The sequence below is a fragment of the Oryzias latipes genome, chromosome 2 (assembly GCF_002234675.1).
Source record: "Oryzias latipes chromosome 2, ASM223467v1".
NCBI lineage: Eukaryota > Metazoa > Chordata > Actinopteri > Beloniformes > Adrianichthyidae > Oryzias > Oryzias latipes.
In genome coordinates, this window is record NC_019860.2 from 10,246,773 (window position 1) to 10,268,895 (window position 22,123).

At 42.5% G+C, this 22,123-nt stretch overlaps 3 protein-coding genes across 10 annotated transcripts; 1 reads left to right on the plus strand and 2 right to left on the minus strand.

Annotated features, from left to right (window-relative positions):
* Window positions 1–499: 499 nt before the first annotated feature.
* Window positions 500–6,502, minus strand: creg1 (cellular repressor of E1A stimulated genes 1). The gene is made up of 4 exons (XM_004066448.4): window positions 6,095–6,502; window positions 3,601–3,720; window positions 3,411–3,524; window positions 500–2,934 (listed from the first exon to the last, which is right to left on the minus strand). Exons 1-4 carry the CDS (start codon window positions 6,383–6,385, stop codon window positions 2,848–2,850), a joined length of 612 nt encoding a protein of 203 aa, XP_004066496.1. The 5' UTR covers window positions 6,386–6,502; the 3' UTR covers window positions 500–2,847.
* A 929-nt stretch (window positions 6,503–7,431) lies between these two features.
* Window positions 7,432–13,436, minus strand: LOC101163233 (histone-lysine N-methyltransferase SETDB2). Of its 8 annotated transcripts, none has more exons than XM_023962427.1 (14): window positions 13,199–13,436; window positions 13,020–13,059; window positions 12,836–12,913; window positions 12,567–12,683; window positions 12,114–12,215; window positions 11,683–11,837; window positions 11,349–11,615; window positions 10,944–11,272; window positions 10,695–10,864; window positions 10,402–10,619; window positions 8,434–8,482; window positions 8,165–8,325; window positions 7,771–7,859; window positions 7,432–7,684 (listed from the first exon to the last, which is right to left on the minus strand). In XM_023962427.1, exons 3-14 carry the CDS (start codon window positions 12,870–12,872, stop codon window positions 7,501–7,503), a joined length of 1,878 nt encoding a protein of 625 aa, XP_023818195.1. In that variant the 5' UTR covers window positions 12,873–12,913; window positions 13,020–13,059; window positions 13,199–13,436; the 3' UTR covers window positions 7,432–7,500. The 8 variants fall into 8 exon arrangements, with proteins under 8 accessions (XP_023818195.1, XP_011481082.1, XP_011481073.1 ...); XM_011482780.2 differs by having other exon boundaries at window positions 8,434–8,485; window positions 13,243–13,433; XM_011482771.2 differs by having other exon boundaries at window positions 8,434–8,485; window positions 13,199–13,433.
* Window positions 13,437–14,705: 1,269 nt separating this feature from the next.
* LOC101163470 lies at window positions 14,706–22,001 on the plus strand. The gene is made up of 9 exons (XM_023962715.1): window positions 14,706–14,983; window positions 17,017–17,223; window positions 17,305–17,427; window positions 18,145–18,377; window positions 18,451–18,588; window positions 19,061–19,248; window positions 20,139–20,218; window positions 20,302–20,385; window positions 21,637–22,001. Exons 1-9 carry the CDS (start codon window positions 14,893–14,895, stop codon window positions 21,777–21,779), a joined length of 1,287 nt encoding a protein of 428 aa, XP_023818483.1. The 5' UTR covers window positions 14,706–14,892; the 3' UTR covers window positions 21,780–22,001.
* The last annotated feature ends 122 nt before the right edge of the window (window positions 22,002–22,123 follow it).

Genomic DNA, 22,123 nt, shown 5'->3' on the forward strand with positions numbered 1-22,123 from the left:
TTGTCATGTTTTAAGGTCATTTCTAGCTTCTGAATATCTTCCTAAACTTCAGTTTGTTTTTCATAGTTTCGACTCTAAATCAGACCAAAACCAGAGAAAACAGCCCCTGGTTATTAGTTGAGTCTTAAAGACCCACTTAGAGGAAAATGTTGTTTTTGGTGATTTTAACATGTTCTTGTGGCATTTTTCTGATTTAAAAAAAAACAAAATTTAGCTTGAAACAGTGTTTCTAAGTATTTCTTTATTCAAATCGTTGTGAATCAACAGACAGGAAAAAAAGGCGCCATTGAAAAAAGATCGAAAATATGCTGGCAAATGTTGTTGCTCCTCTAATGTTAGGTTGGAGGTGTGAGGGGCTGTAAGATAGCAGTTGAGGGTGTAAGCAGATGGATGATGGGAAGTGGGGGTGGGCTTAGATTGCGCTAACATATCAAACCTCGACGCTGAAAACTTTCAAGGAGAAAAGGTTTTTGTATTTGGTAAGGAGCGATGAAGAGGATTTATTGAACGAAACTTTATTGCTTCAGAAAATAACATTTCACAATCAGCTTTGTTTTTATGAAAGACAAAAAGTACGAGTATAAAAATAAATGTCACATTTTCTCATTTAAAAAACACTTTTTCAATCCAACAAGCAACAGAGACAATAAGGCATTTGTTTTAAGTTATAAACTATAAAATGAGATCATTTTGAGTTGAATTAATAAAACGTATTCTTTTTAAACATGTTCTTGCAAAGTGTAAAACCCTGAGATGCTACATGTTGATTAATAGAACAAGAATGCTAAAAGAATTAGCATACAAATCTGCTAAATAAATCAACATTTCAAACTTCTTTGGCTCTATTCTGGCGTACTGTCAGGGCTGATTCTTCGTCTCCATTTTTTCAAATACTTTTCAAATGGTGCATCTAAACATTACATTGAGCGCAAAAGCAAAACAAATATATGTCAAAAGAAAGAAAAAGGTCTCCAGTTTTGTATGGCGTTTGTTGATCTGCGGCTCATTTCTTGGGCTTTTCTCCCCCTAGTGGCCAAACAGTAGCATTACATCTGTAACCTTAAAAGCCACACAGCAAAAACACAAACCCTGTATGCAGGAAAATGTTCCTTTAAATTCTTCTCTTCTTGTTCCACTACATGGTAAAAAAAAATGTGTAATCACTGAAACGTTTGGGCCTAAAATTGGTGCAAAACTTTGTTAATTCTGGGCGCAAAATAAAAATATTTATCTTTGAGGGGCAGACTTTAAGGTGTGTGTATAGATTTATAGATATTCTGTTTGAGGATGTCTTTTGCATGTAGGAAGAGAGTCTTGGGGTATATTCCTGAACAACAGAGTTGTTATATTTTACTATTTTTTTGTTAGAAAAATATTATATTTTTGAAAAATACAAAAAGAGCTACTATTAAAAAGTAAAAAGTGCACACATATAATTTTTTAACCAGTGCTCTAATGTTTGCAGGTTTTTACCACTGAAAGGAACCTTTTTTTTTTTTTAATGATGTGGCCATCTCTGTCAGGTTCTAAGAAAAGAACATTTTCTCTTCCTGCTCCTTTCTTCCTCTCTGAGCCGGTCTCTGATTCTTGTGCGTCCTTCTGCCCTTTTCACTCTGAGACTGGATTTCATCAGCTGGTCTTTGAACTCGATTGACACTTTAATTGTTTTTTTCCACACTAAAGACCAGGAAAGCTGACCCTCTTAATGGAACGGCTGGGTTTTTGCTTCTAGTGTACGTTTATCCCAGCTGTCTGTGAATGAATCCTTCAGAACTTGCTGAAGCCCTTCCCAGATCACGGGGTTGCTGGAGCCTATCCCAGCTCCCGTTGGGCAAAGACAGGGTACATCCGGAACAAGTCAGTCATCTGTTGCAGGGCTATTAACCTATTTGGATGATTGATAATCGAATTTCTGGAAATGGGAATGTTAGAATTTCTGGTTTATCTAGCAGTTTGGATGCAGCTAACAGCAAGAGGCGGTCTGTGAACCAGCCACTTTACCCTCTAATCCCGGACAACAAGAAATAAAACACGCCCTTTTGACTACTGTAACTCTGAGCGTTCGCACAATGAACGGATCTCTAACCGATTTTGGAGAATCAGTACGATAAATTCTTGCTCCTCTTCAGAATCCATTAGTTTATTGGGTGAACGGGTGAAGGGTTACGGTAGTTCAAAGATCGGCAACACTGGAGCTGAAGTGTTAAAGGGTTCAGGCTCAGATTGAGAGACTGTCACAGTCGGACCGAAATGCTATCGTCCTGATTGCCCAGCCGGGCAGGGCGCTTGCAGTCTTGGAACTGATGCCACAAATGGATGACAACTTGGAGAAACTTTCTACGCAGCTGGGAGGAAAACTGAATCAAGTTGTTCAGGATTTGGACCAAAAAGTGTCTCAAAGACTCAGTCAAGACTTCTGATCAAATCGAACAATCCTTGAGCGGAGTCCTTTACTGGCCAAAATGTCCAGACGACAGAGGGAGGTGTGGTTAGTGTGTGAAGGCGGTGTCCTTCTCTCCAGCATTCATACTCTTCGTACAATTCCAGAGCTGACGGCGCTTTGAGGTGTCCTGAAGTGATGTACTGGGGCACCGATACCACGCTCCCCATCAATATCTCACATCCTAGTTTTGTACTGTGCGTCTTTATACAAGTGGGATCTTTTTGTTCCTGCACCTATACTCTACTCCTTAAAAATAAGATGCAAGTTTCTTCTATTTCTTTGTACTCGTACTTGTTATGACTATAAAGTTAATCCGAGCAGAACACACATTTCGGTAAGTTGGTATCTTGGCACCATGGAGAAAACCAAGAAGTGTGGACTACAAGAACCTACAACTCTCACTGTCAGTTTTGCTTCTTGTGAGGCGCCGCCTGGAAATACTCCTCTGGAGAGACCATCTTTATTCCACCAAAGTAATCCAGCACCCAGACCTGAAACACAGCAGGTGAAGGCATCAGAGCCCCAAGAACCGACCGATGATGCTACGTACCCACCAGGCATGTGACGTTCAAAAACCAGCTAAATGGGCGTTCTTGAACGTTCTTTTAGCAGATGGTTCTGCTACCTGATACTAGCGTGTGTCCTCACAGTTAAAAAATGTCCAAGCGGTGGAAATCTCTTTTCTCCTTCATGATCAATTTACAATCGGTTGGTATTTCCGTGTTTTGAAAAGAATGCTACCCATATGTCCCAACCAAATCCAAGTCCCTGATTGGTCAAATGCTCAACTGGTTTAAATTTTGATGTCCGTTCAATGGCCACATGTTTTGTACGTAGAACTTGAAAAGGGTCTTTAAAACATGCACAGTGATTTACATAGACTTTTTCATTGGAAGCAATCACTAAAACACGTTTCCGAGCCCGGTGTGAACGTGGCATAACACCTGGACCGGGGTTCTGCTCGTACCTGTGTGATGTTGAACTTGGCGAAAAACCAGTCGTGGTCCTTTGGCCACTCCATCATCTCGGGGGGTCGACTGAACAGAGCCTTCTGGGCATAGTCTGCCTCGGTCCCGTTTACCTGGACAGAAGGGAGAGCGGGTCATTTGTGACCTGTCTTGGAGACTCGCTTGGGACGCACGGGTATGGGTACGTACCTGGATGACTGACCCAGACAGGATGATGTGAGCGCAGAGAGGACTCTGAGGGTCGAAGCCCAGCTGCTTGCAGTAATCAGTCTGAGCCAGGGACATGGACAGGGACGCCTGCGGGTTCACCTGCACAGGTGAGCATTGCACAGGTGAGTCCCTGCTCTGTAGCTGTGCTAATATACAAGTTTTAGTTTATCAAAACCTTTGAATTGTCACATTAAGAAAGGAAGCTCCTCATACGAAAAAGGTGTAAATATACAGTAAAAACTTGGATTGTAATTTTCATTTGAACATTGAGAGATTAAAAAGAAAAGAAAAAAAAGAATCACGAAATCAACTTTAAAGAATTGATGTAAATGTATTTGCGTTTCATTAAGGGGAAATAAGTATTTGAAACCTCTTACTGGAAAGATGGTGGCGAAACCCTTCTTATCAAGCACAGAGATCAGATGTTTCTTGTAGTTGAAGAGCAGGTTTCTACACATATCAGGAGGAATTTTGGTCCACTCTTCTTTAAAATGACTTCTAAATCATTCAGATTGCATTGTCACAAATCAGAGTTTCCACTCTCTCCAAAGGTTTTTGAAGATTGAAGTCCAGAGAGGCTGGACTACTCCATGACCTCAATGTGCTTCTTTTTCCAGCCATTCTTTGGCTGCCTTGGTTATATGTTTCGGGTCATGCATGACCCATTTTAAGCCTCCTGGCTTCAGGAAGGAGATTCCCACTCAGGATTTGATGCTACATGGTCCTGTCTATGCATCCCTGTGTAGACAAACACCTCCAAAGCATAATGGTTCCACCTCCATGCCTGACAGTGGGGACGGTGTTCTTTCGGGTAATAGGCACCATGTCTTTTCCTCCAAACACAACTCAATTTTGGTCTCATCTAACGCCAGCACTTTCTCCCAATCTCTCTAGATCATGAAGGTTTTCATTGACCAACTTCAGGCGGGTCTGCACTTTTGCCTCCATCAGCAGAGCTGCATTGCGAGCACTGAAAGATGTTATAAACCATTAGTGGTTCCTGTTCCCTTGCGTGTTGTTTTAGGCCGATTTCTCACCGTCCTCATGATCATGGAAACCTCTCCAGGTGAGATGTTTGGGTCCATTTTGGCACAGCTGCGGCAACAACGTCTTGCTGATTGTTTTGTAGTCAATTCTGTCTTTGTGCAGGTCTACAACCTTCTCCCTTAAATCCACTGAAAGCTCCTTAAGTCTTTCCCACGTCAGAGAGTTTGGAGCATTGACTGTATAAAGCTGCGAACGTTAGACATGAGATCACATACTTTTATTAAGTTGTATTTGATTGGCCAAATCGTATAAAAACAAATTGGATTATCAAGAACACATTAAAACATGTAGCAGAGCAGGAAAGGTTATTCTGACAAATGGTAACAGCTGTTTATTTCCCTAGAGATTTCTATGGGATATTGTCTTCTTGGAACCAGCGGGTACTTCCTGTTTGGAACGCTGGGGGGGGGGGGGGGGTGAGTCACTCAGTCCAGTTTTCTTATACAGTCAATTATTCTGTGAAAAGCTGATTAGTTAGAATAGGTGTCTTCAATTCAAGTGCCAGATTGATTTAGGGGAGTTTAAAGGGTCTGTGTGAATCAGAACTCTAGTTGCCTTGGCAACATACATTCAAGCAACCATTTTTAATGAAAAGTTTACATCAATGCGTGTTAACCCGCTTTTCGGGCTTCCGTGTTAGAAACTTTCATATTTTTGCATAGCTAAGGCACGTTTCTACGACCGTTTTCAGGCTCAACATACAAATGTGCAGCCATTGAACGCGAGTCAAAAGTGAATCAATTGGATCTTTGACCAATTCCGATGTAGTGGTGACGTATGGATGGCGTCCCTTTTTCACTCACAGGAGTGCCAACCGTTAGGAAAATGATCGTGGATGAGAAATTATTAATTGCGATTTGTGCCCGGCCAGAATTCTACGACACTAATTTGTCTGGAGCAAACTGGAGATAAATTTGATAAATTTGTACCGCTTTGACGTTTTCGCACCAAAATTTAGGTACATGCCCCAACATCCGGTAGCAACTGTCCAGTGTGAACACCATTTGCTGAAAGCAGGTTTAAGAATGTGAGTCATATGCCCAGTGTGAACATACAGTAACATTAATGGTTACTAGGGGGTCAAATACTATTTCCCTCAATGAAAGGCAAATAAATAAAATAAAACCCAATTTGTATTTAAGTGGACATATGAACATATAAAGTCAGACTTTAGGTTTTAAACCAAGTTAGAAACCCGTGAGGGACCACTACAAAAAACACTGCTGTTCTTCCTTATCTGTATGAACAACAGCTCCCGCTGTCACAAGACCTCTGCACATTTTGCCGAGTCACTACAAGTAAATTCTACCTAGTCATGACTGAAGTCACGTGACAGTTCACGTGCTTGTGTAACCTTGTTTACCAAACCAACCCCCGACATGATATTCGTCCGCGCACTAGACAGTTACGACAACTACAAAGTCACCTGCAGGTCCTGCACGGAGACCTCCATGCTGGTCAGGTACAGGTAAGGCACCCCGGTGCTGCTGCCACGGGGTCCGTCGCTCACGGAGAACACGTTGGAGAACGGCTGTCCCATCACCGGCTTGTGAGTGGAGATGGTGGCCATGGACGCCCAGTCGCACTGGTGGGCAATGAAGCGGGCCACCCGGGCTACCTCCTGGTGCGGAGGGATCTGAAGGCTGCAGGCGAAGGACGCAGCGGCCCAGGACATCCCCACGAGGAGGAGCAGCGCCGGTCGGCCTGGAGCGGACATGGTCGGTGTCGAACGAAGGAAGAGTCAGTGGCGTCTGAAGTGAAAGGCGAGGGAACGGATATATATAACCGGAGAGTACTTCCTGTCCGAGAAGGGTTCTTCAAAATAAAAGCAGAAATGGAAATAGAAGCTGTCAAATAACAATTAGTTAGAAAAGTCAATTTGACTGTTAAACGAATTAATAGATGGATTGATATAAAATATAATAAAATTAAACCCTAAGACGTGCCTCTTAAGTTGCGAAATAAAATAAGAACTTAACTCAACAGTATGTCACTGCATGGGTCTTTTAGTCCATGCATTTTTGAGAGATGCATTAAAATGTATTTATTTTTTATTGAACCATGGAATTAAAATGAGACGAAAGGCTCCATAGTGCTAAATATAAAATAAATATTTGTCCCACAGTAAGGAAATTAAATTGCTTCAATGCAATTTCGAGTGGATTGTTTTTCTAAATAAAAGCAGAAGCGGGAACAGAAGCCATTGAGAATCACCTAGATTAACTCTGTTTTCCCCTTAAAAAATTAACATTTGTTAAGACAATAAGGCATTAGGCATGTCAAATTTAACTCAATGCAGTTTTAGAACAAAAATAGGAAGAGAAAATGCAGCAGTTTGATACTGTACAGCTCTTAAAAGACCAAGTTTTAAATAAGTCTCTTGCATGAATTCTTTATGGTGAAAAGAAAATAATTATAGGACAATAGATTGTTTATTTGTCCCCATATAGGGAAATACATTGCTGCACAGCTAAAATAGATTACAAAAAAACCCTCCAAAGTAAACATCCTTGTCGGAAATAAACATAAAATAATATAAAAAAATAGGTGTATGCAACTAAATCAGATTAAATTCGGTGGATTATTGGGTGGAGCAGTTTGTTTATGGATGTTTATAGGCGAGCTAGACATTAGCAGCGAAGAAACGTCTGTGAAATCTCTCCTTCATACATAGATGATGGATGGATCGGTCTGAAGCTGCTCTCCAGGGCCAGAGGCTGAGAATAGTGGATTTTAAAAAGAAATAAACTTCTAACACGTCGATTTCTGTTTCAAAAGTATTTATTACAAATCTATCCAAAAAAAAAAAGAAGTAGTAAGAATCCAAAAGCATCACAGGGTTTTCATTCCAGTATTTTCGTTGTTGTATAACAAACAGGAAACGTCATCGTCAATGAGCAGCCATTGTTGACACTTATCACTGCGACACAGACAAGGCACTTCCTGTTTCTGCTGCGGGAGGCCAGGTGTGTAGGCGGCGTAGTTCCAGGTGAGCTCAGTGCCAGCCTTTACTGCCCTGATGGAGGAAAATTAGGAGGTTTAGTTATTAAAAGACGACCAGTAACCAGCTGAGGGATGAGAAGGAGACTTTTTGTTCCTCACCTTCTGGTGAAAAAGGCCACAACGGGGAAGACGGGGTCGTGGGAGTCGATGAAGACGTTCTGGATGAACAGGTTCGGCTGGCAGCTGTGCTGTGGTGGGATTAAAGTAAATATTTTTTCAGCAGGGGGTCATAACCATCAGAAATACAAAAGAAATAAAAAAAACATAAGGAGAAACTTAACATGAAGTATGTGTGAGAGATCTCTGTTTACACCTCATGAGTCATACAGGAAAAAATATGTTTGAACAGAGTAAAAATTCTAAAAGAGCAGAGAAATGTTTGAGGATATGTGAAGAAAGGTAAGAGAAAAAAGATATTTTACAGCAAAAATGGACACACTGTCCAGGATTGGACCTCGCCTACACTCTTCAGTAGCTAGGTTTCTGGACTTACGTTAATGAAGCGGCTGACGTTTCCTTCCTTGCTGGCGTCCACAAAACAAACGCCCTCCATGATGGCGGCTCTCTTCACACCTCTCTGATGCTCCCTCTTTGTTCTGTTCTCAGCCTGACCGCCCGTCGTCACGCGGATCTTCATTTGCTGTGTGCGATCTCCTGAAAACAGATTTCCCACCATTGAACTCTGACATGGAGACGTTAGCTCTCACTGTTTTAATGCCTCTGATGAGTGTAGGAAGGGGTTGCAAAGAGCAAGAGCTGCACCTGTGGAGGAAGAAAGTAGGTCTGGACCTCCAACCACCACCGTCTGCACCTGCTGACGGAAAACCAGAAGAAGACAAGCTTCAGCTGCAGCAGCCAATCAGTTTTGTTTAAACACAAAAAGACTTCTTAATCAAGACTTGCTTTTCATGAAAAAAAACATTTAAAGAATGGTATATTTTCAACTACAAGATGCATTAAGAGGCAAAAGAGTGGCATGCTACACGTTAGCTACGTTAGAAGCGCTAGCCGCGTTAGCGTATTCACAATACCTGTAACTCCCAACCTTGTTTGCAACATGTAGAAAACAGACTGACGCCGCTAAAACAGACGTTACTATGACTACGCTAACTCCCAACTTTGTTAGCAAAGCTAACAAAGACTGATACTCCTGCTTAAATAAAAGTTACTGTGATTATGCTAACTTTCAACTATTTTAGCAACACATTAAAAAAAAAACACACAGATTCCCACCCTACTCCCTAACTACTAAATAGTGTGGGGACTGTCTAGTGCCCTAGATTTTAAAAGCAATTCAGACACCATGCTCACCACTTTACAAAAAAATAAAATACTAGTTTTTCGCAGAGACTTCTGGGAAATTTGTAGGGCACTGGATTTTAAAATGGTAGATTCTGACATTGCTACAAAATGGCGAACGTATATAGTACACTATATATATATATATATATATATATATATATATATATATATATATATATATATATATATATATATATATATATATATATATATATATATATATATATATATATATATATATATATATATATATATATATATAGTGCACTATGTATGTAACTAAATAGTGCACTACGTAGTGAGTAGTGAAGGAATTAGGACACAGCCACAGTCCATAACCGTTAGAAGTATTAGCCACGTTAGCGTATTCACAATACTTTTAACTCCCAACTTTGTTAGCATCACAACAAAAAAAACGACTCATATCGCCAAAACAAACTACTGTGATTATGTTAACTCCCAACGTTGAAACACGTAAAAAGATTTGAAAAAAAAAGTCAGACGGCCAAACATTAGCTGCATTAGTATATTTTAACCATACCAACCAATTTTTTTTTCCGCAATTAAAATAGTATGTATATATTATTCCATTTATAAGGCTCTATCATTCTGTGAAAAAAAAAAATGAAGTCCTTTAAATGTGCCTTGTAGTGCAGAAAATACAGTATTTACTGATCCACCAGTCATTCATATCTGAAAGGAGGGAGGATAACACAACTACAGTGAAGCAAATACATATTTTATCTGATTTCAAATATATAAAAGAAATATTAAAGGAACACAAACATGTATTTGAGGTTGCATTTATTTAGTAAATTCTTTGATTGTGATTAATCTAAAAAAAAACAACTTTGCAGCTTTTGTAGATTTAAAAAGTGTATATTTAAAGTGAAGCAGAACTTTGTTAACAATTTTGACTCAAGTTTCCCCTTAGAAAAAGGAAGTTTATGGTCTTTACTTTTTTCTTTTGATGACCGTGAGTTTTGTGTTGTCCACAAATCAGCAGGTCTCCCTTTTTTCTGTTGAGTGTCTCCTTCTCCCATTTCTTTAATTCATTACATTTGTGGTAAAGGAAGATTAAACTGACAAACGAAATAGAATTTTTTGTTGTCTTAGCTCCCTTAAACGCTTTTAAAACCAGCCCTTTAGCTCCAGTGAGGCTATTTAGGTTCTTTCGCCTACCATAATTCTTCAACATTTCAAAGAACTAATGTAATTCCAACTGATTCTGAAGCGGAGAAAAGCAGTTTTCGCTGACATGGAACACTTTACAGTAGCGAGGTGTTTACCCGATCAACCGGCTGAAAAGCAGCTTTATAGCAACTTTTCGCCAACATGCGACAAAACGGCAAAGCCGCATTTCTCCGCGCCAGAATCCCCAACCAAAGCTGCGGTGTTAAAGGGTTAACTGCCTCCGTTCTGACAAACCTGGTCCAGGGGTGGAGCGGAGGCCTCTGCAGGCGTCTGGATCACCGGGACGTTGGGGCAGGGTGGAGGCGTGTCCACTAGGTTTCTGCGCTCCTCCAGGACGGGTGGGGCTCGCCATTCCGTCACGACCTCCACCTCATCGTCGGACGGGAGGTCCGCTCTGGTCAGCTTCGGCGGGGGCAGCTCATCAGGGCTCAGCACCTTCTGCAGGACCACGCCTACAACGTGAGGACAGAACCGGGTCAAACAGGGTCCCCGCTCCGATCCGGAGTGACTCGCGGACCCGACCCGACCTGCGTAGATGCACACGAAGGTGCCCCGGTCCAGGTCATCGCGGCAGCGGACGCCCCAGCCCCGGTCCTCCGTCTGGAAGACCTGCAGCCGCGCCCTGATGCCCCTTTGGACCAGCCGGTTCTGACAACGAGCGCGGTCGCAGTCGCACCACGGTCCACACTCAAACAGCCTGTGGATGAGGAGGAGGAGGAAGAGTTAATCAGCAAAACCCGATGCGTCGTGAACCGGACTAAAGGTTCTGCTCACACCCCGACTCCACAGGCTGTAGCAGACGGCGGTAGCTGTAGCCCCGCCCCCTGGTAGTCATGGCGACACATGCACAGCTCCGGGCATCGCTGCAGCCGTCTGTGCAGTCACAGCAGGCGCTGAAGAGCGTCGGGCCTTGGCTCAGGAAGCAGCCGTGCGGCCAGCGGTCCTTCCTGTAGCGGAACTCGGGGGGCCGAGAGCCGACGTTTGGGGCGCACAGCTCCACCGGCGTCGGCTCCAAACCCCGGCTGAGGTCCTTGATTAGGATCTGAGCGTCCGATACCGAGGGAGGGTCCAACTCAACGGAGGGGTTGAAGGTGAAGAAGTCGACCTGCGGCCAAAAGTTCACAAGTGTCGTTCGTTTGAGATTCGCACGCGCACAAACGCACACCGTGTTTCCCGCTGACCTGCAGGAGGTCGTAGCTTTCCGTCGCCACCAGGAAGAGCATCACGTCTTCAAAGCTGCGCAGACTTTGACCACACGGCGCCTTGTAAACGACGTCACAGGCCGCCTCCTCCTCCTCCTCTTCCTCCTCCTCGCCACTCGGGGACCCGCCCCTTCCGGGCTGCGACATCAGCCTCTTGAAGCCGCACAGCAAAGGCACCTTGAGTGGGTTCTGGCCCCAGAACGGCAGCGTGGGCTGAGGCATTCTGGGTAGTGAGGGCAGACACGCCTGCGGGAGCAGAAACCCTTTTAGCACGCCGGTTTAATCGACTCACTGTCCAATTGACGGGGTTTACCTTGCAGCATTGGTGAGGCTGGTACTGCAGTTGAACGGGAACCAGGGGAGGCAGTAACTCCTCTATGCCAGCAGGGGGACGCCCACAGCTGCTGGACTCCTCAGGCGGAGCAAAGGGGGGGCTGGGATCAGGAAGGTCTGCTGGCAGCAGCTCACCTGGAGAAGGTGATCCACAGTGAGAAACCTAGGAATCCAGTTCCTCCGACAATTTTTTTTAACTTTTTAGTATTAAGGAGGTTTGATTTTTGTTGTTTTTCTTTTATTACCCCTGCCCCCCCCCCTGGTTTTTACCTTGAAAAACTGATGTACAGTTCTATGTCCCTCACTGTATGTCATTTCAATAAAGATTTGCACGCAAAAAAAAAAGTTTCAGTTCAGTTTGACTCTAGTTTGTCTCTAGAAATATAGAATGATCACACAGATAAGACTCACCCGACCCGATCACCACCTGAACCACAGAGGAGTCCTGGTCCTGAAGACAGGAGGAGGGGGAGCAGTCCAGGATCTCCAGGAGCCTCAGGGCCTGAAGGTACTCTAACAGACCGACAGAAGAACATCTCAGAAATGTTCTGATCATCTGACTCAGCAGAAAAGGTAAGAAAGAAAAAATATATATAAATGTGTATTCACGTAATCGTATTTTTTCTGTATTCAAAAGAAAAGTGTTTTTGTTCTACTTTATGTTTTTTTACTAATTCTTTTTCTTTATTCAGGTAGGAAAAACACAAATATATTTTTTGTGTCAATTCTTTTGTGGTTTTCTTGCTATATTTTAAATTCTTTCAAAAAGGTTTAATAAAAACACCTGTTTTTTTTGTTTTTTTTCAGGCCTCCATAGAAACCTCCCGCAGCATCCTTTCCTGTTTCCAGGGTTGAAGGCAGTACCTTTTTCTGTTGCCGTGCTACTTTTCAAAACGGTCTTCAGGTGCTCCAGGTATCCAAACACATCGTTGAACAGTTCATCCACATCCTTCTTCTCGGCCCAGAAGATTTTAGCCCGATCTGCAGAACAAATAAAGATCTTCAGACGACATCAGCATCTGAGAAAAAGATCTTCATCTGATACTTGAAAACCCAAAGGAGGTTCAGAGCAGCTGAGAGTTGATGATCCTTCCCTCTTCATCTCCTTCCATCAAGTCATTCCGCTTTCTTACCCAGTTCTTCTGGATCCGGCTGATTCTTGTCCTCCATATCCACACACAGGACAGGAAGTTAGCATGCAGCTAGCTCTTCTAGCAAACAGAAACACTCCGTTAAACTCATCCGGCCGCCTGCATCCACCATGCAACGGAGCAGGAACCAACTATTGCTGCAAATGAATAATGATCAGTCAGTTACCTGCGCTGTTTTCATACGAACCGGGTTATCACCGCTCCTCCTGATTCGTGCAAACAGACGGGAAGACAAAAGAACAGTTAGGAGAGTATCCGGTTAAAAGGTGAGTATTAACGTTAGCTTTAAACCTTTAACACGCAAAAATCTACATTTTCTTTAAGTACTACAAATACTTACGTTACCCTCATTGACTGTTATAGAGTTTTCTAATCCAGTCAACAGTTACCTTGAACTGATTTACATTTTCTGGGTATTTTGGCCAACACTGGCCACCGTAGATGGTCTTTAACTACACCCTGGGTAATGTTTGCCAGGAGCACCAGCCTTACACCTTCAGTGCATTATTATTAATAATATTACTATTGTTGTTGTTTTTTGGTCTTATGTGTGGGTTTGATACTAACAATTTTTCTTTATTGTGCAAGTGATTGTGAATTTCTGTAAATTGAAAAATATACAATAAAGTTTATTGGGGGAAAAAAATCTCCAGCGCAAAAATGAAAAGGTTGCTTAAGATTACAACTATTTAGAATAACGTGTGCTCAAATAAACAATATTTGCTAAAATTGAATTATTTCCACTAACGTTTGTGCATAACAGTTCCAACTCAGGAAATATTTGTACTTGATCGAGGTTATACTTTTATTCCTATCTAAGGATTTTTAAAAATCTATGTTACGCACAGGTTCTTTTTATTCTGAATTAAAAACAGCACAATCATGATTAAAACACCACTGGGAATGTTGTAACACTACATAAAAGTTGATACCTTTGATTTTCTGTACTGTTTTAGTTGTTGCTCATGATCCTTTAAAAAAAAACACAAACCAGATTCTTAGCTGTAGTTTACAGACTCGTGCACATGAAATTTTTTTTTTTTTGCAAAGTTACAATTACATCATTTGTGGCCATAAATAAGTATTTTATGTGCTCAAATTTGGATTTTATTTTAACAATTTTGTATATTGTGCACACAAAGTAGGATTTTGTGGACACAACTTTAGACTTTAGTGTGCACAAATGCAGCTTTTGTACCCACTTAAAACTTATTTTGCCTAAAAATACATAAAATCAAAAGAAAAAAAGGCATTTATCAACCGTTAAACTGTTCAAGAGTTTAATATTTTTCTTTTTATGTGTTTGGATGGATTTAACAAAAAAAGCAGGTGATCGCTTTTGAAATAGCAAAAATTTGGCATCTCTTTAAAAAAAAACTACATTTATGAATACATTATTTGTTTTGCGCTAAAATGATATTATTTTTTAAATAAAACTGAATTCTTTCTTTTTAGATACACCCAAATTGAATTGTAAGATTTGAAAATGTTGGGATTGAGTTTTTTTTTTTTGTTGAAAGCCACCTATATGAAAATCATTCCAGAAAATTGTAACCAGATTGCAATCATAAAAGATGTGCTTTTGAGTTTAAATATGTTTTGTAAATATGGGTTATCAATATTTTTTTGCATATCATATGGTGTGTTTTTATAATATATATATATATATATATATATATATATATATATATATATCCGTCACCACTGAAAGACTGAACCACTTTTTGTTAACAAAAAATCTTTCTTGCAAATGCAAGATGACAGAATATTAGAATATTGGTAATATTCTGTTAAGTAAGATATTATCAAACGACCGGTGAGGAATTTTGACTTTGCTTTCTAAGCTTTGTCCCTTCACGGCTACCGTAGAATTACAAAACATAAACAAAGTGGGAGGTCACCATGTTACACTTATAAACTAATCGGGTTATTACTATTATTGATTGATATTCACAAAAACAATCATGGGTAACGTGAATTATGACATATATTAACGAAATTGCAACGCCTCGATGAAGCATGATTAGCCTCCGGTGCTAATGCTAGCACTTCCTGTCCCGTTTCGTAACCGTTTGACAATAAAGTTATGCAAGTTAAGATGTGGCATCAGAACGAGAAGCAAGTCGTCAGGTAAGCACACGATCTACGTGAGCTGAGCATAGATGTCACAGGCTTATAGCTACGTGCTCGTTCTGGTTCTGGACGGTTTCAACTCATTGTTTTGAATGAGTCGCGTCCGTCACCACTGAAAGACTGAACCACTTTTTGTTAATTTTTGTGCTTCTCTTTTGTTGCGGTTTTTTCTCTGTACAGTATTTAAAGCGTAATTTTCTATCAGAATAGCTGTACTCAAAGTGTTATCTGAGCAGTGATGGATGATACCTCAAAGATCACTGACAGTAGTGCCCGAACTGCGGATTGGCAGTGTTTGCCGCCTCTCTAGTGACCCCTGCAGTAATTCTGAAGTCATTGCAGGTAAATAAAAATAGAATTAAAGAAAAAAGCTGTTAGTGGTTTACTCCAATGAAAATCATGTTTTGGAGATGTATGAAGAAAATTAAACTAATCATAAAAATTTCAAGTATTTTTTATTCAAAAATTCAGTTTTTAAAAGATATCCGGTTTGGGTGGGGCTTAAGTTTCCTGCTCCACTTCATTCCGATCCATCAACTTGCAGATAAACAGATCCATGTACGTCTTTGTTTTCTTCCTCCGATCTGACTCAAAACTGTACAGGTAGATTTCTCCGATATTGTTCCCCATTGCTTTAAGTGTATTTAATTATTCTGCACCAGTAATGTTAGCTTGGGGTTGTGAGGGGCTGTACGTAAACGAAGGGATGATGGGAAATGAAGGCTGGTTCAACTTCATGCCAACAGTCCCGCCTACGACTCTGAGGCGCCTCTCTGATCAACTACAGAAGATGTCTCAGAATACGAGACAGATTTTTAAAAGTCGTTGCCAAAAACGACATAATCATAATTTAAAACCAAAAACATCGGGAACACTTACCCAATTGCAGTTGCAATTGCAGTGGGCTTTAAACCAACATCAGCCTGTAAAATATGATGTCATTAACGTGTAATTTCATTTGTTTATTTATTTTGTTGAGTTAAGTTATTTAAAAGAGTGTAAAATTTGCTTAAAACCTTGTTTGTGTTGATGTTAAAAATGAATAAAATAATCCAAATGTTCTATAATAGCATTAAGTTATTAATCTATGTTGTTAAAACTGCCCTTTTATGTCAGATGTTTGCCTCCTTTGTAGACATTTGGAGTTTAATTCTGTTGACTCTTATTTAAATTAAGCTGTTGCAGCAAAATAGAAATGATGTATTTGGTTGTTTTGTTATTTTTTCATGTATCGCAAGATATAATCGTCGTCGCAATATTGATCACTGATATGGCGAGTTTTCCTCATAGCCTGCTGCCCTAATACCTTCATACATTTTTAAGGAGGAACACACGTTCCTTCAAGTGTCTTTTGCTTGGATATGAAGGTGCCCTAACCTCCATGAGCTCCTTGAGGCCCTTGTCTTCCACAGTGACGAGCGGCTGACGGTCTTTGCTGATCCTCTTCATCACGGCCTCATCCATCGCTCTTTAAGGGGGAAATCTTTAGTTTAGAGCTTCTTAAAGAACTGCAATTTTTACAACCAATATGTCAGAGCGCCCTGAGACAGACTGGCGACCTGTCCAGGATGTCCCCTGCCTTCGGCCACGAGCGGCCAGGATAGGCTCCAGCAGCCCAGTGGAACCCCGTTCGGGGTGAAAGGGACATTTTATAATAAACTTTTTTCTGAAAAATGTTATATTTCACCGAGGCCTACGATAAAATAAATGTAATTCATTTGAAAATAATTCAAGCCTCTCAGAGAAAAGAATGAAAGCATTGTTAAAAATCGAGAGTAAACAATGCCCAAAGGAGACAAATATTTAGCTTATTGGCCGTCAAAAATGATCAGAAATGATTCCTGACTGGGGAAAAAAAATGTATTTGGAGCGATCCATGAGGTCAGAAGTTGAACAGTTTCCCCTCCGTTCAAACGACACACGTTCTGGGTTGGTCACATGACCTTCTTAAAGCGATACACGCACCGCCGTCACTCAGGACAGGTGTCACTATGTCTGACGTTCTGTGGGTTTTTTTTTTTTCATCTCAGAGGTGAAGCGCTCAGCTGACATGTCCGGTGTTCGGCAGTCCGTCTGTGAGGCCTTCTGGGCCATGTGTGCTGCAGACTCCATGTCCATGCCGGTCCACTGGTACTACAACATCCGGGACATCAGGAGGGACTTTGGGGGCTGGATCACAGCGTTCAACTCCCCCCCGGACAAACACCCCTCCAGCATCCTGACCCTGTCCAACACCGGTGAATGGCGAAGTCCCACCCTCAGCGTGTCACCTTGACGGCTTCTGATGTGTGTGTTTGTGTTTGTGTGTGCTGTTGCAGCGGGGAGCGGCCGCAGTGCCTCGTCTTCCAGCAGGAGGCGGGCCGACGTGGTCGGGAATGTCATTCTCCACGATAAGCTGGATTTGTGGAAGTCCTCCACCGGATCGGTCCATTACCACCAAGGTACGGCGGGGATCTGTTTGCCTCTGGCCAACTCCCATGGGTCGGACTATGCTGATCCAGTCTACGAGCTGACCAATCAGCATCAACCTTCACGTCCATATGTTTGATTGGCTGGCTTTCGTGGCCTTGCTGTCTTTCAAACGCAGAAGAGGGAAAATTTCTCTTGATTTCAGTATTCCTAATTTCCGTTTCAAGTGGATTTTTCTGTTTTAAGCGCAAAATGATTTTTTGAGCACGCAACATTTTTTAAAGTTCTGAGTATTGGGCTCGCACTAATGGCACAAAAATCCCTCCATATCTGACCAGTTAGTCACGCCGTCTTCTGAAGCATTTATTAGACCTCACTGTGCACCGTAGGGTCTTATTTCATGGCTTAGTGGTTGTTTGTACGGTGGCCCTGAAGTGCCAATCACAACAACAAATCAGTAAACATAAAAGGAAACGGGATAGTTCCCAACAACAATTAAAAAAAAAAAAGCAAAACAAATATTTAAAAAAAGAAATCAAAATGACATTTTAGAAATCAAAATACAAGTCCAAAAAAATAAAAATAAAATTTGAGTTGGAAAAAACTCAACACTTTTCCAGCTTTTTATTGTTTCATGTTTTTTAACATTAATTTTTGATTTTTTTGGGGGAATTGACTTGTGTTTTCCAGAGCGGTTGGCGTTCTTTTCCAGGTGTGTTGCGTGTTCACTCTTCCGTGTGTTGCTGCAGGTCTTCACGCTGGCGAGAACACGCTCAACATGCTCTGCTCCCTCCGGGCGGCCCGCGCGCTCGTCTCTGGAGGTTTCGCTGACGTCTCCGTGCCCGCCGCGCGCGCCGCCGTTCTCTCAGACTACGTGCAGTTCTTGACCACGCCCGGCTCCCACGCCGACACGTATGCCGAGTCTTTCCACCGCTCGTTCTTCGCCGACTGGCAGGAGGGCAGGCCGACCTCCCCCGATGAGGTAGAGCGGGTTCTTCGCCCAGCTTTTGGTTGAAAGCGGTCCCATCGGTGACCGCCTTCTTTGTCCATCGCAGATCCTGAAGTTTGCAGAGAAGCGCTCCGCCCTTAAGCTGAGCTCGCCATTCCCGGACGGCCAGCTGAACGCCATCGGCTGCCTTCCCATGATTATTCCCTTCGTCCTGCTGTCGGCTTCAGCCAATGAGGAGCAAGCTGTGAGTGCAAAACAGAGAAATGCGTCAAAAATTCTTACAATTAAAATAAATATCTGCAAATGAGGTAAGAAGAATAGTTTTTTACCAAGAATTTCTACTTTAAGAAAAAAGTTACTTTAAACCAGATGATTGGGAATTGAAAAAAGTTCTTTAAGTTAAAGTACCAATTAGCTGTCACACACCTACTGGGGGAGCGGTGAGCTGCAGACACAGCTGCGCCCGGGAACCATTTGGTGGCTTAACCCCCCCCATCTAACCCCTTAATGCTGAGTGTCAAGCAGGGAAGCTGCCAAACACTGGCGCCAACCTCCCACCAGAGGCAAGGTGGGGCTCCCATTTTTAAAGTCTTTAGTAAACTCGGCCTGGATTTGAACTCACGACCTTCCAGTCACGGGGCAGACACTCTACCACAAGGCCACTGAGCTGCAGTCTTCCTGCAGCCAGGCCTCTGACCCCCCCTCTGTTTTTGTAGGTGTCAGCCGCTGTGGAGTTCGTGAAGCTCACCCATCCACACCCCAAAGTGCCCGAGTACGTGTCCATCTACAGTCGAGCCCTGCACGCCGTGCTGGGCGGAGCCAGCGTCCGCCTGCAGGCCGAGCACGCTCTCAGGAAGCTGGACGCCTGGGACGCCTGTCAGAGCTACAGCCGCAAAGCTGCCAGGTTTGTCTGCAAAGACTTCACAATAAAAGTTTCCTCTACTGGGACTTTTGTTCACTTGGGTGTTTTTGATGCTCTTGTGGCATTTTTACCTGAAGATGGAGGACATTTATGAAGAGAATTAAGCTCAAAACTGCATTTCGGAGAGTTTTTTATTCAAATTGTTGTCAATCTGGAGCAGATATGAAAAAAAAAGGCTTTTTTATAAAGTTGTGACGTAGAAAGGACACTGGGCGGGGCAAAAGCTCCCCGCTCCGCCCCATTCTGATGCATCCACTTGCAGACAAATAGATCCATGATCGTCTTTGTTTTCCCCGTCTCAGCTGTAAGTTTAAACTGTACGGCTGGACGGCTCCGATGTTGCTCGCCGTTTTTGTTGCTCTGCTAATGTTATGTTGGGGGCTAGTGGGAGAACAAGTAATCGGATGGATGCCGGGAAGTGGGGGTGGGCTTAGTCTGTGTCAACAGTCACTCTGAGGCGAATTACGTATGAACTCCTGCCACTCTGCAGACACTATGTCCTAGAAAACGGCCCAGATTTATTGATTTTGATTCAATTCATAATGCAAAGACCACTGGGAATGATTTTAGAGTAGATCAAAAGATGATCGCAGTGGGTCTTTAAAGGCAGCGGGTCCAGAATCAAAAGTCAAAGTCAGCTTTATTGTCAAATATTCTGCATACACATGACATACAGCACAGATGAAATTACTTTCCTCTCGGCCCACAGTGCAAGCAGCTTATAAAATAATAAAATAAAATAACATTCATAAAAAGAAGAATAACAGCAATCTAAATAGAAATAGGATTAGGATCCTAAATGTTCATAATGACTGAACCCCCAATGAAAGACCAATCAGATTCACCCACAGTGTTTGTTCTTCCTGGTTTAGGTTTCCTGCTTCCCCTGTGGACAGACTGACGGTCCACCAGAGCGCTGTTAGCCATCTTGGTCTGGCCTGCTACAACGAAGGTCCAAACTCAGGACTGACTCTGATTCCATATGTTTTTTTAGGGCGATTCTCCGCCCCTTACTCGTGTCTCATGAACTTGCAGGAGCCCTTTCTAGCATGTTTTATCTGGCCTACGAGTTTCATGACGACCCTAAGGAGGGGATCCTCGCAAACGCCAACTGTGGAGGTGAGATGCAGTTCTGCCTCATGGCGTCTGCTTGACTCAAGTCCAATGCTGCCTTGACTCGATTCGCGCTGCACATTCACGTCTGTTTGGAGGCGCGTCGCTGCTCGACACTTGTCCAAAGACCTGCCGATCCCGCCACCTGTGGGAGGAGCCACTGTCGAAAGATTTTAGCGTCATGGCTACATTATTGAAGACACGGATAAGGTTAAGAGATCAGGTTTATTTAGTTTGAAGAAGAGTCTCTCTTATTAAGGTGAGCTTTGTCGGATACTGCAGGAACTGCGTCTGAATTACCGCAGTTTGACGACTTGCTGTCCCGCATAAGTCCGAGGTGGGAAAATAAGTTTACATTTAGAGCAGCGGTCCCCAACCTTATTTGCACCACGAACCGGTTTGACGTCAGACAGACTTTTCACAGACCGGCCTTTAAGATGTGGCGGACAAATACTGCAGCAACGCTGCGATGAAGGCGGCAGAGAGACGTGAATAGACGAGCTCTGAGCTTTTATTTTGACACGTACATCGCACAGGTGTCATCATCTTCTGCCCTTCCCCTCACTCATGGTGCAAAAAAGAAGTAATGTCTATTAAATGTAGCTTTCTTTTTTTGGAATTTTAAGGCTCCTCTTCTGTCTCCTGGATGGGCGTTTTCGCCTTTTGGCAGAGTGACATAGATAGACGGATGTAACAGAGAATCTGGCAATTTTTCAAAATAAAACATCTTTCAGATTCCGAAATGAATAAGACGGAAGTCATGTAAATGATTTATTCTTACCGGTCTGCGGCCCGGGGGTTAGGAGCCGCTGATTTAGAGGACCATTTTTAGCATTGACTTGCTGCAAACAGACAATCTATCCTACAGTTCCTGATTGGTTTAAACGACACAAAGCTTTACAAAAGTTCAGATATTGGAACTCTGGAAACAAGGCTCCGCATGGCGAAATTTTTGCAGAATTTTTGGCACGCCAGATAGCTGCCCCATCCAAAACATGTTGCTCCCAGAGAACCCAGCGGCGCTCGTCGCTTAAATCGCGCAGCAGGAACTCTGACTGTGTCCGTACACTGACGGGACGCCCCTGGCGCGCGAATTGCGTTCGCCGTGAACGTAGCTTTACTGCGAAACTCACAGTTGAGAAACACCTGATTGTTTAGCTGATCCAAATGTGTCGCTGTCCAAATATTTCTGAGCCTGACTGTCAATTCCGCTAAGGCACCGCCAACAGTAATTATGTCTGTTGCTGCCTCCCCCAGGTGAAAACTGCAACCGTGGGGCTGCCCTTGGGGCCCTGCTGGGCGCCGGGGCCGCCTACAATGGGCGGGGCATCCCACAGGAATGGAAGGACCACCTGAAAGATGGGCAAGAGCTCATTCCTGAGATCCTTAAGAAGTTTTAGTTAAAGCAACAGCACCCCCCATGGAGACAAAGAGAACTGCAGGGACTAATAAAAGTTGCTGCTGCTTTCAGGTTTCATATTTATTTATGACTGATTCCACTTCAACAAGAATATTCTTTTTTTTTTTGCACGATCTATATATTTTTTACCATCAAATTAAATTATTAATCTTTTTTTCTGTAACATTTTTCTGTTTGAAGTTGCCTTTAAAAAATAAACAAACAAAGTTAAACTGGCTGAACATATTTGCATTTTTTTTCATATTTTAAAATAGAATTTAAGGAACAAATGAATCCATGTGTTTTTTTCTTTTTTTCTTTTCTTTTATTTAAGCTACTCAAGCA

What these genes read in the sequence shown, in the direction of transcription:
- LOC101163233 (XM_011482780.2), bottom strand. Translation starts at nt 12,872, where the DNA reads ATGGAGGACAAGAATCAGCCGGATCCAGAAGAACTGG. An exon ending in TAGCACGGCAACAGAAAAAG is followed by an intron (nt 12,216 to 12,566) that starts GTACTGCCTTCA and finishes TCGGTCTGTTAG; the next exon opens with AGTACCTTCAGGCCCTGAGG. An exon ending in AAAGCTACGACCTCCTGCAG is followed by an intron (nt 11,273 to 11,348) that starts GTCAGCGGGAAA and finishes TTTTGGCCGCAG; the next exon opens with GTCGACTTCTTCACCTTCAA.
- LOC101163470 (XM_023962715.1), top strand. Translation starts at nt 14,893, where the DNA reads ATGCTAGCACTTCCTGTCCCGTTTCGTAACCGTTTGACAATAAAGTTA. An exon ending in TCTGGCCTGCTACAACGAAG is followed by an intron (nt 20,219 to 20,301) that starts GTCCAAACTCAG and finishes ATGAACTTGCAG; the next exon opens with GAGCCCTTTCTAGCATGTTT. An exon ending in CGCAAACGCCAACTGTGGAG is followed by an intron (nt 20,386 to 21,636) that starts GTGAGATGCAGT and finishes TGCCTCCCCCAG; the next exon opens with GTGAAAACTGCAACCGTGGG.
- creg1 (XM_004066448.4), bottom strand. Translation starts at nt 6,385, where the DNA reads ATGTCCGCTCCAGGCCGACCGGCGCTGCTCCTCCTCGTGGGGATGTCC. An exon ending in TCTCCGTGCAGGACCTGCAG is followed by an intron (nt 3,721 to 6,094) that starts GTGACTTTGTAG and finishes TCACCTGTGCAG; the next exon opens with GTGAACCCGCAGGCGTCCCT. An exon ending in TGTCTGGGTCAGTCATCCAG is followed by an intron (nt 3,525 to 3,600) that starts GTACGTACCCAT and finishes CCTTCTGTCCAG; the next exon opens with GTAAACGGGACCGAGGCAGA.